At 45.5% G+C, this 19,672-nt stretch overlaps 2 protein-coding genes across 2 annotated transcripts; both read right to left on the bottom strand.

The window, feature by feature from the left end:
* Positions 1–36: 36 nt before the first annotated feature.
* LOC120417582 (uncharacterized) lies at positions 37–18,585 on the bottom strand. The gene is made up of 6 exons (XM_039579693.2): positions 18,346–18,585; positions 17,643–18,286; positions 5,876–6,518; positions 2,471–5,818; positions 331–1,575; positions 37–266 (listed from the first exon to the last, which is right to left on the bottom strand). The coding sequence occupies exons 1-6, from the start codon at positions 18,439–18,441 to the stop codon at positions 150–152; spliced, it is 6,093 nt and encodes a 2,030-aa protein (XP_039435627.1). The 5' UTR covers positions 18,442–18,585; the 3' UTR covers positions 37–149.
* Positions 11,461–13,180, bottom strand: LOC120417583 (cytochrome P450 4d1-like). The gene is made up of 2 exons (XM_039579694.2): positions 12,504–13,180; positions 11,461–12,439 (listed from the first exon to the last, which is right to left on the bottom strand). The coding sequence occupies exons 1-2, from the start codon at positions 13,136–13,138 to the stop codon at positions 11,539–11,541; spliced, it is 1,536 nt and encodes a 511-aa protein (XP_039435628.1). The 5' UTR covers positions 13,139–13,180; the 3' UTR covers positions 11,461–11,538.
* Positions 18,586–19,672: the final 1,087 nt, after the last annotated feature.

Below are 19,672 nucleotides of genomic sequence, written 5' to 3'. Positions count from 1 at the left end.
CTTTCTTTCCTCGCGACAAAAGTTCACTTCTTCATGTTAGCTCTGCTCAATGTTTATAGAAATCTTAACGCTAATGTTAAAAATTTGGCAATTAAACACTTCTGAGACTCAAAACGGGGATTTGTAGACGTAACACATAATACTGATCATCACTTGTGCAGATTGAGCTCACTGCAGACGGCCTTCGTCACGACGGACGCGATGCCAAACTCTTCCAGCTCGAGCACCTGCTGGCGCAGGTTCGGCTCCGGGTTGTTCTGGATTAGCTGTTGATGAAAAGAAAAGAATCATTTAGTTTTGAAGAACTTGAAGGCGGTTGATGTCACTTACCTTCTTCAATGCCGCCTTCTGGTTCTCACCGGCATACGGCACCAGTACGGCCGCCATGTTGACTCGGTTCGCGTTGATGCACACCTCGGCGATGTCCACCAGGTTAAGGGACGCCGAAATTGGGCACTTTTGCAGTAGGATCAACGATTTGGCAAGTTGGGCGTCGTCTTCGAACGATCGTACGCGATCGGCGTTTCGGAAGGGTGCCTTGATGACCGCTTCCCACGCCATTCGGAAGCCTTCTAGGTTTGTCAGCTGCTCGCGGGCCGACACAATGTCCAGCAGCATCGCCAGGTGGGAGATCATGTTGGTGCGGGCCATCTGCTTCAGGACACCGTTCCAGATCTGCGGTACGAAGATGTTGTAGCCTAGACAGACGTACGCGATCACCTCCAGACCCTTGGTGTTGGTGGCGTGTGACGTCCACAAGCGTTTCAGCAAGCCCATCTTCTCCGTTTCTTCAAACTTATTCACAGTGAGGTTGTTGAAGCCCAGCGATTTCAGCAGGTAGATGCACTTCAACACCATGTAGTGACTGGGATTGAAGACGTCCTCTTGCACGTAGGACATGCACTGATCGTCGATCAGCTTGCTGAAGCAGTCGTAGATCTGCAGCTGCTTCTTCGTGTCAACCCCGGCATCTCCCGTGCAAAGCTGCGAAATCAAAAACTGCACACTCTGCTCCTTGTCCCAACTCTTCAGAATGTAATGCGCCCTGGCGACGTACTCATCGGCCGACGCCGCAATATCCGAATCTTCCACCGACATGTTGTGATCCTCGTACAGCGTCTCCTCCATATCCCCAGTGGAATCGTTGGTCGACCCCAGAATCGATAACCACTTCTGGATCAAGCTAACCTGTATGGCGTCAATGTCCAAGCTGTGCAACTTGGCGATCTCACCCACCAACCCGTTGACGTCCACCTTCCTCTGCAGCGTATCGCTGTACAGCGCCGTAATCAACTCCCGCGGGTTCTTGATCAGCGCAAACAGCTTGTCGTCGTTAATGCCGTACTGCAGCAGCAGGTGTTGCGTCTTGAAAATCGGATACTTGCGCATGATCTTGTCCATCTTGTCCTTGGCGTCCGCGTTCGCCGCCAGCGCGTCCTCGTTTTGGCGCGCAAACTTGTAGCACTCGTAGGCGGCCTCCACCTGGTCGGCGCCCTCCGGCGCATTATTGCTCACGTAGTACAGGATGAACAGCTTCGAGGACTGGTCCGAAACGCAGTCGACCACGCGCAGGATCTGCAAAGAGGGTGGGACAAACAAAGCGAGGTGTTGTAAAACGAAATTTGATGCTTTGCCCACGATAAAGATTTCAGCATAGAAAAACCGTACAAATAACCCAATTATCGCCTTAGAACGAGTAAGTAGTGAGCATGTAACGAGCATAGAAGTATGGTGGAACAACCATTAAATCAAAGTGTATAGAGATTCGGGTGTGGGGTTGTGCGAAATCGAGTGAATTTGTATAGGTGTCAAAAAGGAATATAAGCTTTTAAAGTGGTGAGACAACCACAATTTAATATATAAAAAAATAAACATAAAAATTTTGCGGGACACTAACAAATTATGTTTCCGGCAGAAGACGTAATCAGCTGTGAATGTCGCGACAACATTTAAAAATGTCTGATTAATTTAACCAATTATGCTTTGGGTGGAATACACACAATGTTTCATAACTGTCCTTGGTGGGACAACCTCAAAATTATATTAAATTGCGATCGGTGGATTTTCTGTAAAGTGGTGTCCCACCTCAGACCTTCGAGAATCGAGAGGACAGCAGCGCAGCAAGCATCATTCAAAAGACAAAATACCAATAAAAAATATCGATACGAGGCTGGTGGGACAACCGCTTGTGCAGTTTTCGAAAAGATGAGACGCCTTCATGATTAAATGCATTAACTAATTCAGATTTGTTCAGGTTGACCGTTGCGTGACTGAAGAAGTGCCTACACGATCAGTTGTGATTGAGGTGGGACGCCCTCAAGAAAGATCTGGGCTGGGACAACCACAAAGTTAGCATTCCGTCAAAGACTTGAGCTGGATTTTGTATCAAAAAGGTTTGACAAAAAATCATGGTTTGAGGATGGATTAAGACAACACCAAATAGTGGTGGGACGGCCAGAGTGTGACTTACCGCTTGCAGGAACGCATTGTTGACCGGCTGCAGGTGCCACCCGGTGGCCGGCGACTGTTCCTCCGCCTGGATCTTGTACTCGCTGATCGAGTTGATGACGGCCGACTTGCAGAAGTAGTCCTGCAGCTCGATCGGGTCCATACTTTCGAGTTGGGCCTTAAGCTGTACGAGCACCAGGATCTTTTTGTAGTTGTCGATGGTGATTTCTTCCTTGAGGAGACTCTTCAGGGGGTGACGAATCAGGAGCAGGAACGGGAGTCGGTATTTGGCGATTTTGGGTAGCATTCCACCGTCGGGTTGGAGCTTGAGCCAGGCGTCCAGTTCGATTTGGCCGGCGCGATGATTACGTTTGGCGGTCATTCCGTCGCGGAGGTAGACCAGGATTCGCTTCCATGCGGTCATTTCCTCGGTGGACTGCTCGATTTGGGAGAAGATGTCCAGGACGGTGAGGTACAGCTCGTAGAAGTAGAAGTTCATCTCCTCGACGAATTTGGTTAGTTTGGTGCCGAGCAGAACGTGGTTAGTGACCTCGTTGATGTACGGTTGGCACTGACGCAGGATGTCCTCGGGTGTGGTCTTGATGACAACGACCTCCTTGCCAAAGTTGTCCTGTTGGACGTCGAACTCGAGTTCTTGCATGCCAAGGATGGTGACTACCTGAGACACTAGGACCTGCTGGTAGTCCCAAGAGAAGTTCTCGCTCATCTTGCGCAGCAAATCCACGCTCAACACCTTGCTCTTCATCTCCTTGGTAAGGTCTGCGATGTTGTGGAAGGCGAGGCTCTTCTTGGTCTTGAGTGACGGGTCCAGCTTGCACAGCTCGTAGAAGAAGTTGAAGCGCATCCGGTGGCCACGTTCCTCGACGGCCCGCTCCATCTCGCCGATGTTGATGTAGTAGAACTCGAGCAGCGTGTGGAAGGCGGCCCGCTGGGATTCGTTAACCATGTTGACGCGGAGGTACTCGAGACACTTGTCGCGGGAGAAGCAGTGGAAGAGCACGGAAACGGCCATGCTGAAGTCCGGTTCCTTTTGGGACAGGAAGTATTTGAGCGATTTGCGGCGCAGGTTTTCGGCAAAGTCCGCCGGGATGATCGGGCCGGTTTCCGGCTCGTAGGAGAGTACCAACTGGACCAGTTTGACCGCGTCGGGGTACTTTTTATGGCGAACGAGCGACTCTAGTGTGGCTTGGCACTCCTTCTTGACCGATTCTCCATCGATGGGAGCCATGAGCTCGTGGAAGTATCGATGTGGCGGTTCCATGCAGTCGGTTTGAAGACTCGCCACGACCACCTGGAGAGCTTGTCCGATGCACTTGATGGTGGCTTCCTGGTCATCGATGTTGGTCGCGACCTCCATGTTACACTCTTCGGTGTGGACTACGTTGAAGGTCGACAGGGAGTCACGCTTCGTGCTCTTCCGTGTAGGAGCGCTCTTCACACAGGTCGGTTCGTACAGGTTCTTGAATACCTTCTCCGGCAGCATCGATCGCTTGCCGTACTCTTTCAGGACGTCTCCTTCAAAGTAGTTAGCGCCCAGTTCTACCCAGCGCAGGAGTTCCAGCTTTGTAACCACGTTGACGGTCGATTCGTCGTAGCACATCCGAAGAAGGCGATCCGCAAGCGGGTAGGTCAACGGATCGACCTCCCAACCGGAGCTGGAGTCCTCGAAGCACTTAATCTGCTGCGTTACGATGAGTGCCACCAAGCGGTGAATGTTCTCGTGAGTCTCGTGATTCGGGTCGATCATTTCCGCGACCTTCGACAGCACGGTACAGCTCACGTGGATATTGCCGATCCGCTTCAGCACTTCATAAAGCGCCTCCAAGAAGTCGTACATCAACGCATCCGCCAAGCGCTTCAAGCCTCCGAGCAACGCCGGCACGAACCCCTCGCGATCATCGCGAATCCGCTCCAGATGATTCCCAATCCCAACCTCCAACAGTCGCTGCCGATCGCTCTCGTTGACCAGGTGTTCACGGCGCACGTCCAGCTGAAACTCACCCCTCAAGCTGATGATGTTCAGCATCTCCTGAACCTCGAACTGCGTCAACGCCGTGCAGCGCGACTTGAGCATTCGCATCAACTCGACGTAGCTTTCGGTGTGCGGATTCGCCGGACTCGTGTCCAAGATCTGCACGATCATCTCGACTACCGCTTGGCAGCACTCCTGGCGCCGTATCTCGCCCAACCCGTCAATGTAGCGCAGCGCGGGTACGAACTCGCTGCTTTCGGCGAGACGGAGCATTACGTTCATGTCCACGGCGTAGCAGATCTCCGGGGCGGAGTCGGTGAGTTCGCGGATGTCGTTGAGCATGTTGGCGTCGCGCATTTTTAGGACTCGGTTCGCGAGCATCCGTAAACACTCCTGGCTCTTTGCCGGCCAGCCGTACTTGACCTTGATGATTTTGACCATTTGGGTGCGCTGCTCAATCAGGATCTTGGCCGCGATCGGGTGATCCGAGTGGGCGTACCTTGCGAGGGGAGCGATGACCTGGGACCACGGGACTGGGGATGATTTCAGGATGTCCAGGATGTAGTTGAGCTTGCTGTCTTCGTTGTGGATCATCTCGACCAGGGCGACTGATCGATCCTCCCAGTAGCTGGTGTTCTGATTCGAGATCAAGAACTGAATGTAACGCATGATCGACGCTTGTAGCTTCTGCTCTTGGCCTAAAAACATGGGCTGCAAGAACTCCGTCACAAGTCGCTTTAAATTGGACAGCTGAACGATCTGCAGCAGCCGGAACGCCGTGTGCTCCTTGCTCTCCTGCAAAAAGTTATCAATGCTAGCGTTCAAGCTGAAGTTCTCCTTCAGCAGCGTCAGATTTCGCAACGCATCGCTCAGATTCTGCATCTCGTCCATGTTCGTCTCGTACTGCAGCCGCATGTCCATGATCGGGAACTTGACATCCTTGAAGATCGCGATCACGTCATCAATGAACGTCAACCCAACTTTCGGCCAAAACGGCGCAAACTGGAGTGCCTTCGTCTTCCCAATCACAAACGTCACCAAAATGCGCATCATCTGCGGCAAGTGCTGCAGAATCGGCGGTACAAAGTGCATCAACCACTGGATTAGCTGCAGCGGCGGCGTACCCTCCGGAATAGACTTTAGCACGTTGGTGATCTTCAACGCGTCCATGCTCAGGATGATCGACGAGATGTGGCGCGACCAGATCAGACAGGCGGCGGCCATGTCCGTCTTGAACAGCTGGATGCAGTGCTTGGTGAGGTTCTGGTGGTACAGGAAGTTCTGCCACTCGGCGTCCACCTCGTACGGGTCGATAAGGCGAAGCGTGTCCAGCCGAAGCAGCTGCTCGTTGATTTCCGTCGCTTCGTCTGAGTTGGTCTGAAATTGAAAGCCTTCGTTATGATATCCCACAGATATCCAAAAATTCATACTCACATCAACCTTCTCCAGCAAGAACCGCAAATACCGTCGCTTCATGTTCCGCTCCGGAATCGACGACATCCTCACCGTCATCAAAAACGCCGGATCCTCAATCAGGTTAAGCACCTCCATCACCTGCCCAAACATCCCCTCCAGCTCATCCGCCGAAGCGTTCTTACTGGCGGCCATGTCCGCCAACAGGGCCTTCGTCCGAGCCTGATGAATCGGCTGCAGACTCAGATCGAACTGCTTGGCAAACTCCTCCGCTTCGTCCAGCCGTCCCTTGCGGATCAGCTTGTCCAGCCGCAGCGCCGGTTGCGTCTCCGACAGAATCTTCATCTCGATTTCCTGCACGTGGTGCTGATCGCGAGCATTTCCCGTGATGTAGTACATGTTGAGGGCGCTCTTCGGTTGCTGGACCAGCCAGACGTGTTCGCCCATGTCCAGCTCGTACTTGCAGTTCATCGAGGGAAAGTCGACGATCTTCATTAGGCGGGTGCCGTTCAGGTCGGGTTTCGTGAGCAGCAGCAGCTCGATGACGTCGCCGGTGCACTCGAGGATGATGAAATCGTCCACCTTGTAGGGTACGTGCAGGTCGGAGGCCAGCTTGGTTACCGGGCAGACCTCGAGCAGTTGGCCGCTGTTGGTGAGGGCGATGCTGGAAGGGAAGGGAGACATTGAAAAAATAATTCATATACCGAGTTATTTTTTTTATAGGACGCAAGAACGATCTGGATCCCAAATTCATAAATTTTTGCCATTCCCGCTGTGGAAAGGCTATAAAATCACTCAAAAATTTGCTTTTAATTTGACCACATGGACCCACTTTCAAAAAAAATCAAATTCTAAGGGCTGGTCGAAGCAATCTGCGCCCGTGGTCGGACGCGTTTTTGATCGCTGTCATTTTTTAACCTATTTAATTGTCTTCAAAAGTGAAAAGTTTCGAAAAATCCGGAGATCTCATTCCTATTTCCGGTTCAAAACATTTGTAGTTAAAGCAGTGGAAGTGACAAGCAGAAATTTACGTGAAATTTTTGAAAATTATTTTCAAATGACACTTTCATCGACTCTAACATCCATAAAATTCAGTAAAGATAAACCACGCCAATTTCACTATAGGAGCAAGGGCGTCTATACGCAGTGTCCCTACACCCGCTACAAATTTCCAGTGCTTGGGGAGGGAGGAGGGAAACCATTTAATTTTATACGCCGGTATTTGTAGCATTAAACTGCCGTTCTACGCATAATTGTCCCATGTTCAAAAAAGTGCAACTGAGAAAAACGCGATTGAAATTTTTCGACCGATTTCTGTGTTTCTACGCATAATTGTCCCGTGGGTTCCTATTAGCCCTATGTGTCCCTAATCGCCCCAGTTAGCAGTTTATCACACTTATTTGTGATTCTCTTGCTATACAACAGGTAAACAAGATATAATGCTTAGTAAAACTAATGATTCCGTGTAAGAAAATACTTGGTGGGACAATTATGCGTAGAAGTTCAACGATGGGACAAACAGACTTGGTGTTGTTTTTAATGAGTTTCCGAACAAACTACCAGATTTTATGTGTTTTTCTTAAAGTGCACATCAAACTAGACTTAAAAATGTCATAAAGTCAAAATCGTCCAAAACTGACATGGGACAATTATGCGTAGAACGGCAGTAAAATTCGTGCAAAAAAAAAACATATGCATGCAATTTTCAACATAACCTCAAAATGTCGGCATCGTGAGTGAGCATGGGGCTTACGCTGCCATTATTTCTGAGTGAGCTTGTAGATTACGCTGCTATTACTCTAGCACACCAACAAGGTTTATGGATTATACCGAGAAATTAAAAGAGAGAGTGTGTTAGTACAACATAGAGTTGAACTTTGAAAGTGGCTAGAATTAAAAATGGACCCCAAGACGAATCGAATGAAGTCAAAACGGACAAAATCGGTTTAGCCAGTCTCGAGATAATCGAGTGACAATTTTTTGATCAACATCCCGCCACACACACACAGACATTTGCTTATAATTTGATTCTGAGTCGATAGGTATTAGGGTGGGTACGGATTTTGAAAAGTTCTCAGATCAAGTTCTGGTGTGGTTCCCCTTGTAGGGCATACCCATAGGGACTCTCACGCCAAATTTCAGCTCATTTGGTTGAAAACTGGCTTGTCTCAAGCGAGTTCAAGTTTACATGGGATTTACTATGGGAAATTTCGAATTTTCGTTCATTTGCTCCTACAGGCCTGGGGAAAACATGTAGAAACTTCTAGGATGGCCAGAAATGAGCGGAATCGTCTGGAGACCAGGTCGATTCGTTCAACCCCCATCGAGCTCAACGGCAATACATCCGGGGTTTTCGGAACCAACGGTTTTCCCCAGAAAAGCATCAAATTTTCCTTAGCATGCTATGAATGCTTGATGAACACCGCGACGCCACATGTCAAACAGCTACCACGTGATTGTAAAATTTGCACCATAACAGTTTTTTTTTCTTTTTTTGGAGGTTCAGAATACAGCTAAATAGTATCCTGATCTCCATAAATGATAATTCTATAATTCAAAAAGAAATAAAAAGTATTTTTTTTATAGGCGATGCTAGTCCACGTGGTAGCCTGTTTGACATGTGGCGTCGCGGTGTTCATCAAGCATTCATAGCATGCTAAGGAAAATTTGATGCTTTTCTGGGGAAAACCGTTGGTTCCGAAAACCCCGGATGTATTGCCGTTGAGCTCGATGGGGGTTAAACGAATCGACCTGGTCTCTTAGGGAAAGTTGTTCTCCAGACGATTCCGCTCATTTCTGGCCATCCTAGAAGTTTCTACATGTTTTCCCCAGGCCTGTAGGAGCAAATGAACGAAAATTCGAAATTTCCCATAGTAAATCCCATGTAAACTTGAACTCGCTTGAGACATGCCAGTTTTCAACCAAATGAGCTGAAATTTGGCGTGAGAGTCCCTATGGGTATGCCCTACAAGGGGAACCACACCAGAACTTGATCTGAGAACTTTTCAAAATCCGTACCCACCCTAATAGGTATACGTGAAGGTAGGTCTATGCACGGAGAAAAAAGAGTTCCCAAAATCGTGAACAAGCGTTCATGAAAATGAGAACCACGAACAAAGTGTTCAAATTTCATGGTACGTTTTTCAAAATCGTACCATGGAATTTGAACACTTTGTTCGAGGTTCCCATTTTCATGAACGCTTGTTCACGATTTTAAGAACTCTTTTTTCTCCGTGTGAGGTCAAATTACGAGGTACAATTTTCGAATGATTTTATAGCCTATAGAGGAAGGCAGAAATGTAAGCAAAAAACATATTAGGGAAAGGAGAATGGGCAAATTTGTATGGGAGCTGGTCCAAGGATGTACACGAACGGGGCCAACTTTTTTCGAAAGATCTCGCCGAGACATGAAAAAAAGTCTTCTGGACCAACTCTCTAAACCCCGGGGTTCAAAAGTTACATGTTGTTGAAGTTTGAGCATTTTGGGTTAAAATGTACAAAAAATCGTATTTTTGCTATTTCTAAAATCATTTATAAAATCTCTATTTCATTATGGATTTTGATTTTCTTGACTTCATTCGACGCGTATCAGCAAAAACTATGAGTTCTGATATGTCTTAGCATGATTGAAACATGATTTCTCTTGTTTTTATCCGTTTGAACCGTTTGTGCAAGAGGCATCCCATTGAAACAAGTCGAAACTTCAAGGTTTTGAAACCGGATCCGACCCAGACTGCTTCAGTGAGTATGGAAGGCTTCAGTGCAATGTTGTAACAACTTATTGGGATGGTCTGAGTCATCCGAGAACTCCTTGGAGTTGAGACCGGTGAGTCTACCGCCGTAACAAGCAAGATGTCGGCGGTTTTTGACAACGGATCATACCCGCATGGCTTCAGTGAGTATGGTAGACTACTATGCTGATGTGTTGGAGTGTCCTGGGTTCTCCTAGGACTCCCTGAAGTTAAGATCTGTGGGTCTACTACCGTAATAATCCAAATGTCGACCGGTTTTGACAACGGAACATACCCGCATAGCTTCAGTGAGTGTGGTAGACTACTTTGCTTATCTGTTAGGATGTCTTGGGTCATCCAAGGACTTCCTGGAGTTATGATCTGTAGGTCTACGGCTGTTACAAGGACTCCCTGGAATGGTCCAGAACACCCCAACATAACAGCAATACAGTCTGCCATACTCACTGAATCTTTGCGGTTATGATGCGCGGTTAAAAATCATCGACCTTTTTCTTGTTACAGTGACCCAAATATCTAAACTCCAGGGAGTCCTAGGATGACCAAAGACATCCCAACACATCAAAAAAGCAGTCTACCATACTGTCTGAAGCTATGCGTGTATGTTCCGGGGTCAAAAATCGTCGACCTCTTGCTTGTTACGGCGGTAGACTCACCGGTCTCAACTCCAAGGAGTTCTCGGATGACTCAGACCATCTCAATAAGTTGTTACAACATTGCACTGAAGCCTTCCATACTCACTGAAGCAGTCTGGGTCGGATCCGGTTTCAAAACCTTGAAGTTTCGACTTGTTTCAATGGGATGCCTCTTGCACAAACGGTTCAAACGGATAAAAACAAGAGAAATCATGTTTCAATCATGCTAAGACATATCAGAACTCATAGTCTTTGCTGATACGCGTCGAATGAAGTCAAGAAAATCAAAATCCATAATGAAATAGAGATTTTATAAATGATTTTAGAAATAGCAAAAATACGATTTTTTGTACATTTTAACCCAAAATGCTCAAACTTCAACAACTTGTAACTTTTGAACCCCGGGGTTTAGAGAGTTGGTCCAGAAGACTTTTTTTCATGTCTCGGCGAGATCTTTCGAAAAAAGTTGGCCCCGTTCGTGTACATCCTTGGACCAAATTTGCCCATTCTCCTTTATAAGAATATGTCGAAAAGCTTAGTGAGACGAAAATCCGGAACTAGCACCGGGTCATTTTTTTACGGAAATAGCCATATCTCAGCGGTTTTTTGACGAATTTTGTTGCTTCAGGTTGCATTTGATTGGTAATCAGTAGTTGTTGTTGATAATTAATTTACTTCAGGCAGCTTTAACCTTCTTGCTTACTTGCTGCCCTGTAATCAGTAGTACTTTAAGGGAAATTTATTTATTAAGTAAAAATCTTATCTCAGCTAAAATGGAAAGCACTGAAAAGCTTTTTGACAAAGTCCCAGAAAATCCGAAACAACTCCCATATTGTCCAACTCTTGTATCTGTTTTGATGTATGAAGCGTTTCGTGATACTTTTTGCTTCCAAATTTTGAAAGTTATGCTTTAGATTTTAAATTTAGTTTTTTCTTTTTTTTTTTGTTTTCTAATCATTTTCCTCGTGCCCCACTTTTCCCACTTGTTCGGTAACTGGACATTGTTCGACTGGACGCTCAATAACTAAGCTGTAGCTTTTCATTTCATTTTCAAAATGTTAGCTTCATTTTATTTTAAATATTGACGGAACAAGGGCGTCTATGCGAAGTGTCCCAACAAGCGCTATTAATTTCCTGTGCCTGGGGATGGTAGAAGGAATTGATTTTATTATGTGCGTCTTTATTTGTAGCACCACAATTCGTGCAAAAAAAAGTAAAAATAAAGAAATAATGAAAATTGTATGCAAGTCCGCCTAACAAATTTTATTCATTTATTTGCATTTTTTTCAAAAGCACATCTTCATCGCTCAACAATCTTCACAAAGGTCCCGTTGACCGGTCGCAGCGTCATGTCGGTTTTGATGCGCACCGTATTGGCCGGATCGCACGCCCCCAGCCGATAGTGACCCAGCAGCTTAACCAGTGTGGCCTTAATCTCCAGCAGGGCGTACTTCTGACCGATACAGTTCCGAGCTCCGGCACTGAACGGAACGTACGCGTACGGGTGTCGTTTGCTGCTGTTTTCCTCGTTGAACCGCTCGGGATCGAAGCGGGTCGGCTCGGGAAACACGGCAGGATTGTTGTGCATGCCGTAGATAAGAATGGCCACGTCGATTCCCGGCGGGACTTTGCTGCCATCGATGATCATATCGTGGGCGGATTTGCGACCGATAACCGGCACGGAGGGATGGATGCGGAGCACTTCTTTGATGGTCATTTCGAGATATTTGAGTTCCTGTAGGTTGCTGTAGGTCAGCTGAGTGTTTTTAAAGTCCGGTCCTAGCACCTGGACCATCTCGTCGTACAGTTTCTGCTGGACTGCGGGATTTCGGGCGATGTGGTACGCTGCGAAGCTGATGCAGGACGTGGTCGTGTCGTGGCCGGCAAACATGAACGTGTCGACCTCCTCGCGGATGTCGGCATTGCTCAGCGGGTGACCGTCGACGGAAACGTTGAGCAGCAGTTCGAGTAGCGTCATCTTACGCTTGCCGTAGATGTCGGTTTCCTCCAGCTTTTGCTGAGTTGCCTCGCGGGCTTGCTCACTCTCGAGCTGGGTCTTCCGGGTAACGATCACGGAATCGGTAAAGCTGTGCAGGACTGCCAATGCCGCCTTCTGACGCTGGGCAGCCTTTTGCAGGTGGAAGAAGATTTTGTACTCTCGCATCATGCTGAACAGCCTTCGGAAGATTATGTTGGACATTCTAGAAGAAAAGCCAAACATCGATAACACCTCATAGAAGACAAACAAGCAACCCTAATACTCACTCCTTGACCGCTTTCACGTACGGTGAGTCGGGATTATCCTGCGCGTTAATCTTGACCCCCATTGCGGACTCGGAAATTATGTCCAGCGTGCACAGCGTCACGTCCTCGTAGATGTTAAAGTCTCCTTTGCCCACCCGGGTGCGCAGTTTCCCCACAAAGTCCTCCGACCGGCGATTAAAGATGTCGAGAAACTCCTCCAAAATCTTAAAGTGAAACGCAGGCGTAATGATTCTCCGTCTCTGGGCCCACTTCTTCCCAAGCGCCGTTATCAGTCCCTCGTTGAGCCACGGCTTCATAAACTCGTAGATAATCGATTTCTTGACGGTTTTCGCGTTCAAGACCTGCTCCACCACCGGTGCACTGGTGACCTGGAGCACCGGCTGGTTGAACAAACTTTGCGTGATCAGATCGTCCCCGTAGCGTCGATGGAAGCCGAAGAAGGTGGCGAAGATTCCCGGAGGGGTCGGATCCTTCCGGTACAGAAAGGTATTGCCCAGCACGGGAACCGACGGAACGGTGCCAAATTTTGGCAGCAATCTCTGCAGCTTCCGGACCAGGAGTAGGTGACGAGCGGTTGTGGTCACGACCCAGGTTACGAGAACGGCGATTAACGCGGACACAAGTATCGCCAACATCTTCGCGGTTCAAAGAATTAGCTGAAACTGAGTGGCGATTCGCTGTGCTGAATGAATGCTAATTGAAAGAATAGCAGATAACGACCTGGTTGTCCATGTATTAGGTAGAAGGTATATCAAAACAGCTGATTTATAAAGCACTCACTACCTACTAATCTAATCTGTTCGAATCTGGTGGGTATTGTTGCCAATGCAATTTAACTTATTTTTATTCTAAAAAGTGCAGTTGCACCAAGATTTTCATGATGACATTGTTAAGTTGAAGATGATTTTGCAAAATTAAAAAATACATAATCATATTTTTGATAAAAATACTTAACATCGCTGTATAAGCCCGAAAAACCAAACCATTTTTCACCTATTTTGGGTCTATTGCTCCTAGCATACGAACTTGTTTGTGCCTATTTTCGACCTACCTTCTGATTGGTTGAAATCTCGAAGCACGGTGCGAACTTTTTTGGCGTACTGTCATAATTTGTACAAGTGTCAAATGTACCGTAAATATATATCCATGCTTTCCGAGATGAACTTTTTAACTTTAATCAGTTATTTTATTGATTTGGTGGCAGTTTAGTGATTGTTTTTGCAATGGGATTGTGCAAACGGTACCGGTGATTGGAGATTTGGAGACGGCTCTCATTTATGTGCTGAGAGATGAACGCCGTGACGCTGAGTGTCAAGAAGCGATCAGTAAAAGTGTTTAAAATTATGGACCTAATGGGCAACTAGCAATTTTTCAAGAAAAAAGATAACTCTTTATAACTTTATTTATAATTTAAGAGGAAATAGTGAATTATTTTAGCCCTCCAAAATCAAGATAATGACAGCACGTATCATTCCTGCCTTATTTTGTAAAATGCACAATTTCGTTGAATTAATTTTGGTAGACCCATAACAGGTACTAGGCCCAAAATTGAGACAAATACCCTAGAACGGCATGAAACCAAACTAGAGTTATCTACGTGCGCATGTATTGCGTGTACGTACACGAAAAAAAGTGAGGTTAAATTTTGTACCAGCCAGCAAAACAAATGGTGTGCTAGTGTGTGTGAGATCGGGCTTAGATAGCTCTCTGAGCTTGGTAGAGAACAAGGGAATGATTTAACGAGAGGAATCACAAATCCGCATAAATAATTTCAAGATTGCTCAGGTGTAAACCGAAAACGCGATCAAAAATTAAAGTGGAAGAATAAGGCATTTTTGTTTCTTTAAATTTCGGTGTACAGGACGCCGCACTGTTTAATCATTTTCTGGCGTACATTCAATTTTGCAGTCCAAAACCAGTCATTGAATTGGAAAAATAAAATTCTTTTTTAAATTTTCTTTTCTTGATTTGTATGCACCTACGTCGAAGACCAAGATTGTTTACTTTTTGCTCTTTTGTCTGACAGTCTTGGTCTGACAGATTTGGTCTGACAGCTTTATCATGGATTTTGGTCTGGTCTAGACGAGGGATAGGACACAGCAACTTCCTGGTAGAGAAGTGTTCAAAGTACCTCAGGAAGAGGGGTGCCAAAATCGTCAATTCAATAATCTTATGGTACGTTCGTTTAATGGATAGTTCCACACTGAGTGCCGCACTCAGAGCTGTCAAAGTGTTTCTTTGAAGAAACTCGCGCTAGTTCCGCACGAGATTCGCCGCCATCTTGGAACTGAAACTCTAGTGCCGCACTCGATATTTTTTCAGTTTCATGCGAGTTCCATGCACACTGAAAAAGAATGTTCGTTTGAACCAAAAGTGGCACCGACGAGTGTGGCACTCAGTGCCGCACTGGCTGTTCAAACGAACGTACCATTAGACAATTTGATTGTTGCCCGCTACAACCAAAAATATCTAAGAACGTAAAATTCCACACTGTGCTCCAAGGCTACGCCTATCCAGGTTTTTAAGCGAAGATGGCGTTCGAATGGTTAACGCCCGAAATGTCAAAATCGCGCAGTAGCACCAACATTAGAAAAAAAATGTGGCTGTCATACCATGGCACACTTGTTCCGTAATGTTGGTACCACTGCGTGATTTTGACATTTCGGGCGTTCACCATTCGAACGCCATCTTCGCTTAAAAACCTCGATACAGTCCCGTGGAGATTTGGGAAAGGATGTTTTTGTTGTTCACTAGTGGCAAAAGTGCGGGGAACCCACGTGACTTTTAAAAGTGAAAGGAATATTTTTGGATGGTTTGGAATGGGGGTTAGGGGAATTTCATCGGGCTATTGATCCAAAGGTGCGAGTTCGGATCCCACTTGATTTCATGCGTTTTTGTTCATATTCAAAGTTAAATTATAGTTGAATAATTTCAAGGAAACCGGTCGGGAATCGAACCCGGGACCTTCGCTCATGAGGCGGAGCCATAGCCATTAAGCCACGGGCTGGTCTAAAAATTACTAGTTTTAAGTGTTATTAACGGTACACATCAACCATAGCTTTTGCACCTAGATGTTTGTTACAGACTTTTTAGTATCTTCAAAACTACGGAAATATCGATATGATTTTTAATTCATCCCCTAAAGTACTGTCTTCAATGTTATTTGCAACAAAGTTTGACCATTTTTACAATCAGATTGTTGCAGGATTGGATATCTTCTGATTTATAGAAATTTTCAAAAGAATATTTTTGTTTAATTTTTAAAAAAAATGGGTAATGCTGTAAAATTGATGTTAATGTCAATGAATGAAAAAATCAATTTCGAATTATTTTTGATCAAACTTGAACCGTTTTATTTAAGGAGGTATTAGATTATGACAAATAAACTAACAAACTATTCAAGACCTTTTGTGGTTTGATCTCTCTGGTTTGATGGTGTACCTGACCGCCATACTGTTTGCGGAAAAGTTTGATTAAAAATTAGTATGTGAGTTTGGAAACGAGTTTGTCTGCATTTGTTTGCAGAAACGTCAGCCTGCATACATTTGCCTTTGTTTGCGAGTTTGCAAGTTTGACAAGCTGTCAAACACAAAAAAGTGCGAATTTGTTTGCCATAGTCTAATACCTCCTTAACCCATTTGATTACCATTTTTATAATTGGTTCTTCAGGGGTTACTAACATGTAAATCGGCAAAAATGGTTAGAGCACATACACTTTTTTGAAATCTGTTTTCGGGGCATTAAAATATACATTATACGATTAACAAAAGAAGTTTAATAACATTTGGTTTTATCATCATTGATGACTATTTGAAGTTGGCAGTTTCAAAAAACGACACTCAACACTGCTTGGACCAAATCGGCTTAAAATTTTGGTGAAGACTTGTTGAACCGGTTCCGTGTGCATGGCGAAGGCCGATTTTCAAAAAGTTTATTTATAAACGGATTTTTGTTTGTTTGTCATATAAATGGACACGACACGGACACGGGATATTAGGAGAAATCAACAATCATCTTTATAGAAGCTCATGTTTTTTTCGGAATAACATCCAAGTACCTTTTAGTAAGACGTTGTTCAACGTTAAAATTACAGGAGCGGCCGTGGCTGACTGGTTACGGTGTTCGCTTTCTAAGCGAATGGTCCTGGGTTCGATTCCCATCTGCTCCCAACGAGAAAGTATAGGAAATATTAATCTTGAAACACTGAACATGAACGAAAAATCAAAGTCGCCCGAGTCGGGGTTCGATCCCCCGTCCTTTGGATTGGTAAGCAAAAATGCTAACCACTAGGCCATCACGGCTTGGTGAGCGATGCCTGGAATTAGGAATACTGTTACTATCAAACTATATACGCGCTGGGTCCTTGTCCATTTGACAAGGGTTCGGAAGTTCTGAATAACGTTTGAACCCGATTGGTGCAAACGTTCTTCAGGGCGGGGCTTGTCGATAAAAGCTGAGGGACCTCGCGCTCGGCTAGCCAGCGTAGAAATGGGTCACCGAAGCTCGGCAGAGCTAACACCTTCCAAATGCCTATGCGAGTTATTTGCATGTATAGAATGTAGATCTAAAAAATACATGGAAACAACTCAATTTGTAAGAAGCGACCGCGTGGTCCCGTTTGGTTGGTTGCACACACGCACACACACACACACACGTTGTTCAACGTTAAAATTACTGTTTTACGGCTTACATTTTTGGTACATTTTTCCGCTAAGGACAGAATGATTTTCTACCTGAACTCACCCGTTTACACTATGAAACTACACGCAGAAAAATAAGGCATATTTCCAGAGCAACATTTGAAAGGGGCGGTACGACATTGCTCTTACGGCCTTTCGTCCCATTTAAACGCGTGTAATGAAAGGCCGTAAGAGCAATGTCGTACCGCCCCTTTCAAATGTTGCTCCAGATTTGAATCAACAAAACGTTTTGTTGATTTGAAAATCAAGATTTTTGTTGAATCAACGCTAAACGTCAAAGCAACTTTTTCAAAACAACAAAAGATTTTTGTGGAATTAAGAAAATCAAGGTTTGTTTCAACGCAAAATCGGCGTTGATTATATTCAACAAAAATTTTGTTGAATCAAACCTCGTACAGGCTGATTCTACAAAATATTTTTCTGCGTGTAGAATACTCACTAGAAATGGACCAAATTGTACAGCTGCTTAATCCCGCAATACTCCGGCCTCAGATGAATCTTCTCGAAGCACTCCGTCCGCTGGAAGTAAATCGACTCCGTGCTGGCGGACATCACCACCGCGTGCACGGTGTCGTTCCCCAGGTCATAGTTCGCCATCGGTGCAAAACTCGTCACCGGTTCCCGCAGATGTTTCTCGAAGACCCGGTTCACCGTGATGCAATCATCAAAGTTCAGCGTCGTGTCCATCGTGCTGCTGTCCAGCTGTTTCATCGTTTCGTTCACCTTGTCCTCGTCAATCAGCAGCTGGTAGACCGGTCCCATGCAGCACTGGACAAAGTAGCTGCCGTTGATGGGACGAATCTCGGCAAAGGTTTGCTTCTGGTTAATGTCGTCCGGGTGGACGTTGATGGTAAACAGATTCACTCCTCGGACGTGGAACCCGGAGATGGTTCCATTGGCAAGCGCGCAAATAACTAGATCACCACTTTCGGAAGCGGCCAGACACTCGATGTCGTACGAAGCGTCCAGGAAGTTGCCATCGTTGCACCGATTCTCGTCCTGGAACAGCACCAGTCCCTTGTCGATCGAAATGATCAACCGGCGGTTCTGGAGGATTCCCGTGACGCGGGGATGCTTTTCGACCTGAAAACACACACTTTATAGCAAATCTTGCCATTAACCCGGACTTCAAATGGGCAAACCTTTTCTTCGCTGGAGATCCGAAACAATCCGTTGGTGCAAAAGGCGCTGGTCAGCGTTTCGTCTTCGATCGACACTAGCTCAAAGTTGGACCACATTTCAGCGACAAAAATATCAACACATAGAAGTTAAAAATGCAAATTTAAATCAAAATCTAGCACCAAATTTCACAAAATAATTCGTTGAACAAAGAAAATTAAAACCGTCAGCCGTTTGTGTTTACGTCAAATCGCTGCTGTTTGAAATTTTTGTTTTGATGCGATGAAATTGAAAGCGCGCTCCAACTGTGCGATGTTTTTAGCGATGCGGTGCAGGGGTGGAACTCGAGCCTAGCAAGTCGGAATGGCGTAAGATGTAAAATGTAAAATTAATATTTACACGCAGAAAAATAAGGCATATTTGAATCAACAAAACATTTTGATGATTTGAAAATCAAGATTTTTGTTGAATCAACGCTAAAGGTCAAGGCAACTTTTTCAAAACAACTAAAGATTTATGTGGAATTGAGAAAATCAAAGTTTGTTTCAACGCAAAATCGGCGTTGATTATATTCAACAAAAATTTTGTTGAATCTAACCTCGTACAGGCTGATCGTTCACAATATTTTTAATTAAAAAAATAATTTGTTCGCTCTACAGCATTGACTTGGCGTTCTTGATGGCAAGATTCCTACTCAAAACTATGGTTGTCCTATAGGTGTCCGGTGGCTTGACTGTTGAGGCAATTGGAAACCTCTTTTTACACTCAAGCTTCCATCTACCCCGGGAGTCGAACTGACGACCTTTGGATTGTTAGTTCAACTGCCTACAAGCGATTCCACTAAGACAGGACCCAGGGAGACGACTCCTACACCTGGACTGAGCTAACGACCTAACATCTAGGTTAGACCGGGGTCAACATTTACCTTCTCATCCAACGGAAGGCGTGATCAGACAAATCTCGTCTCGAAAGATGCAACCGGGAGCTTATGGAATCGAACCCAGGCTAACTGGGTGAAAGGATACCCCTGCACCATCGGTCCGGGCAATTTTTATTTTATTTTATTATTTATACTTTAAAAAACGAAGTTGACTTTATAGCTGTCGGCCACCATAGAGTTATCTACGTGCGCATGTATTGCGTGTACGTACACGAAAAAGATTGAGGTTAAATTTTGTACCGTGCTAGTGTGCGTGAGATTGGGCTTAGATAACTCTATTGCTAGTATCAACAAGAGCACAACCACTAGCATGGGCTCCTAAGTGTATGAAAGTATGGCACGGAGCAACGGTACCGAATACCCATATTTACACAAAGAATTTTAGAGCGCCCCGATTATGCTTTTTTGAG

The sequence above is a fragment of the Culex pipiens genome, chromosome 2, assembly GCF_016801865.2.
Source record: "Culex pipiens pallens isolate TS chromosome 2, TS_CPP_V2, whole genome shotgun sequence".
Classification (NCBI taxonomy): domain Eukaryota; kingdom Metazoa; phylum Arthropoda; class Insecta; order Diptera; family Culicidae; genus Culex; species Culex pipiens.
This window is presented reverse-complemented; position numbering and strand designations above follow the sequence as displayed.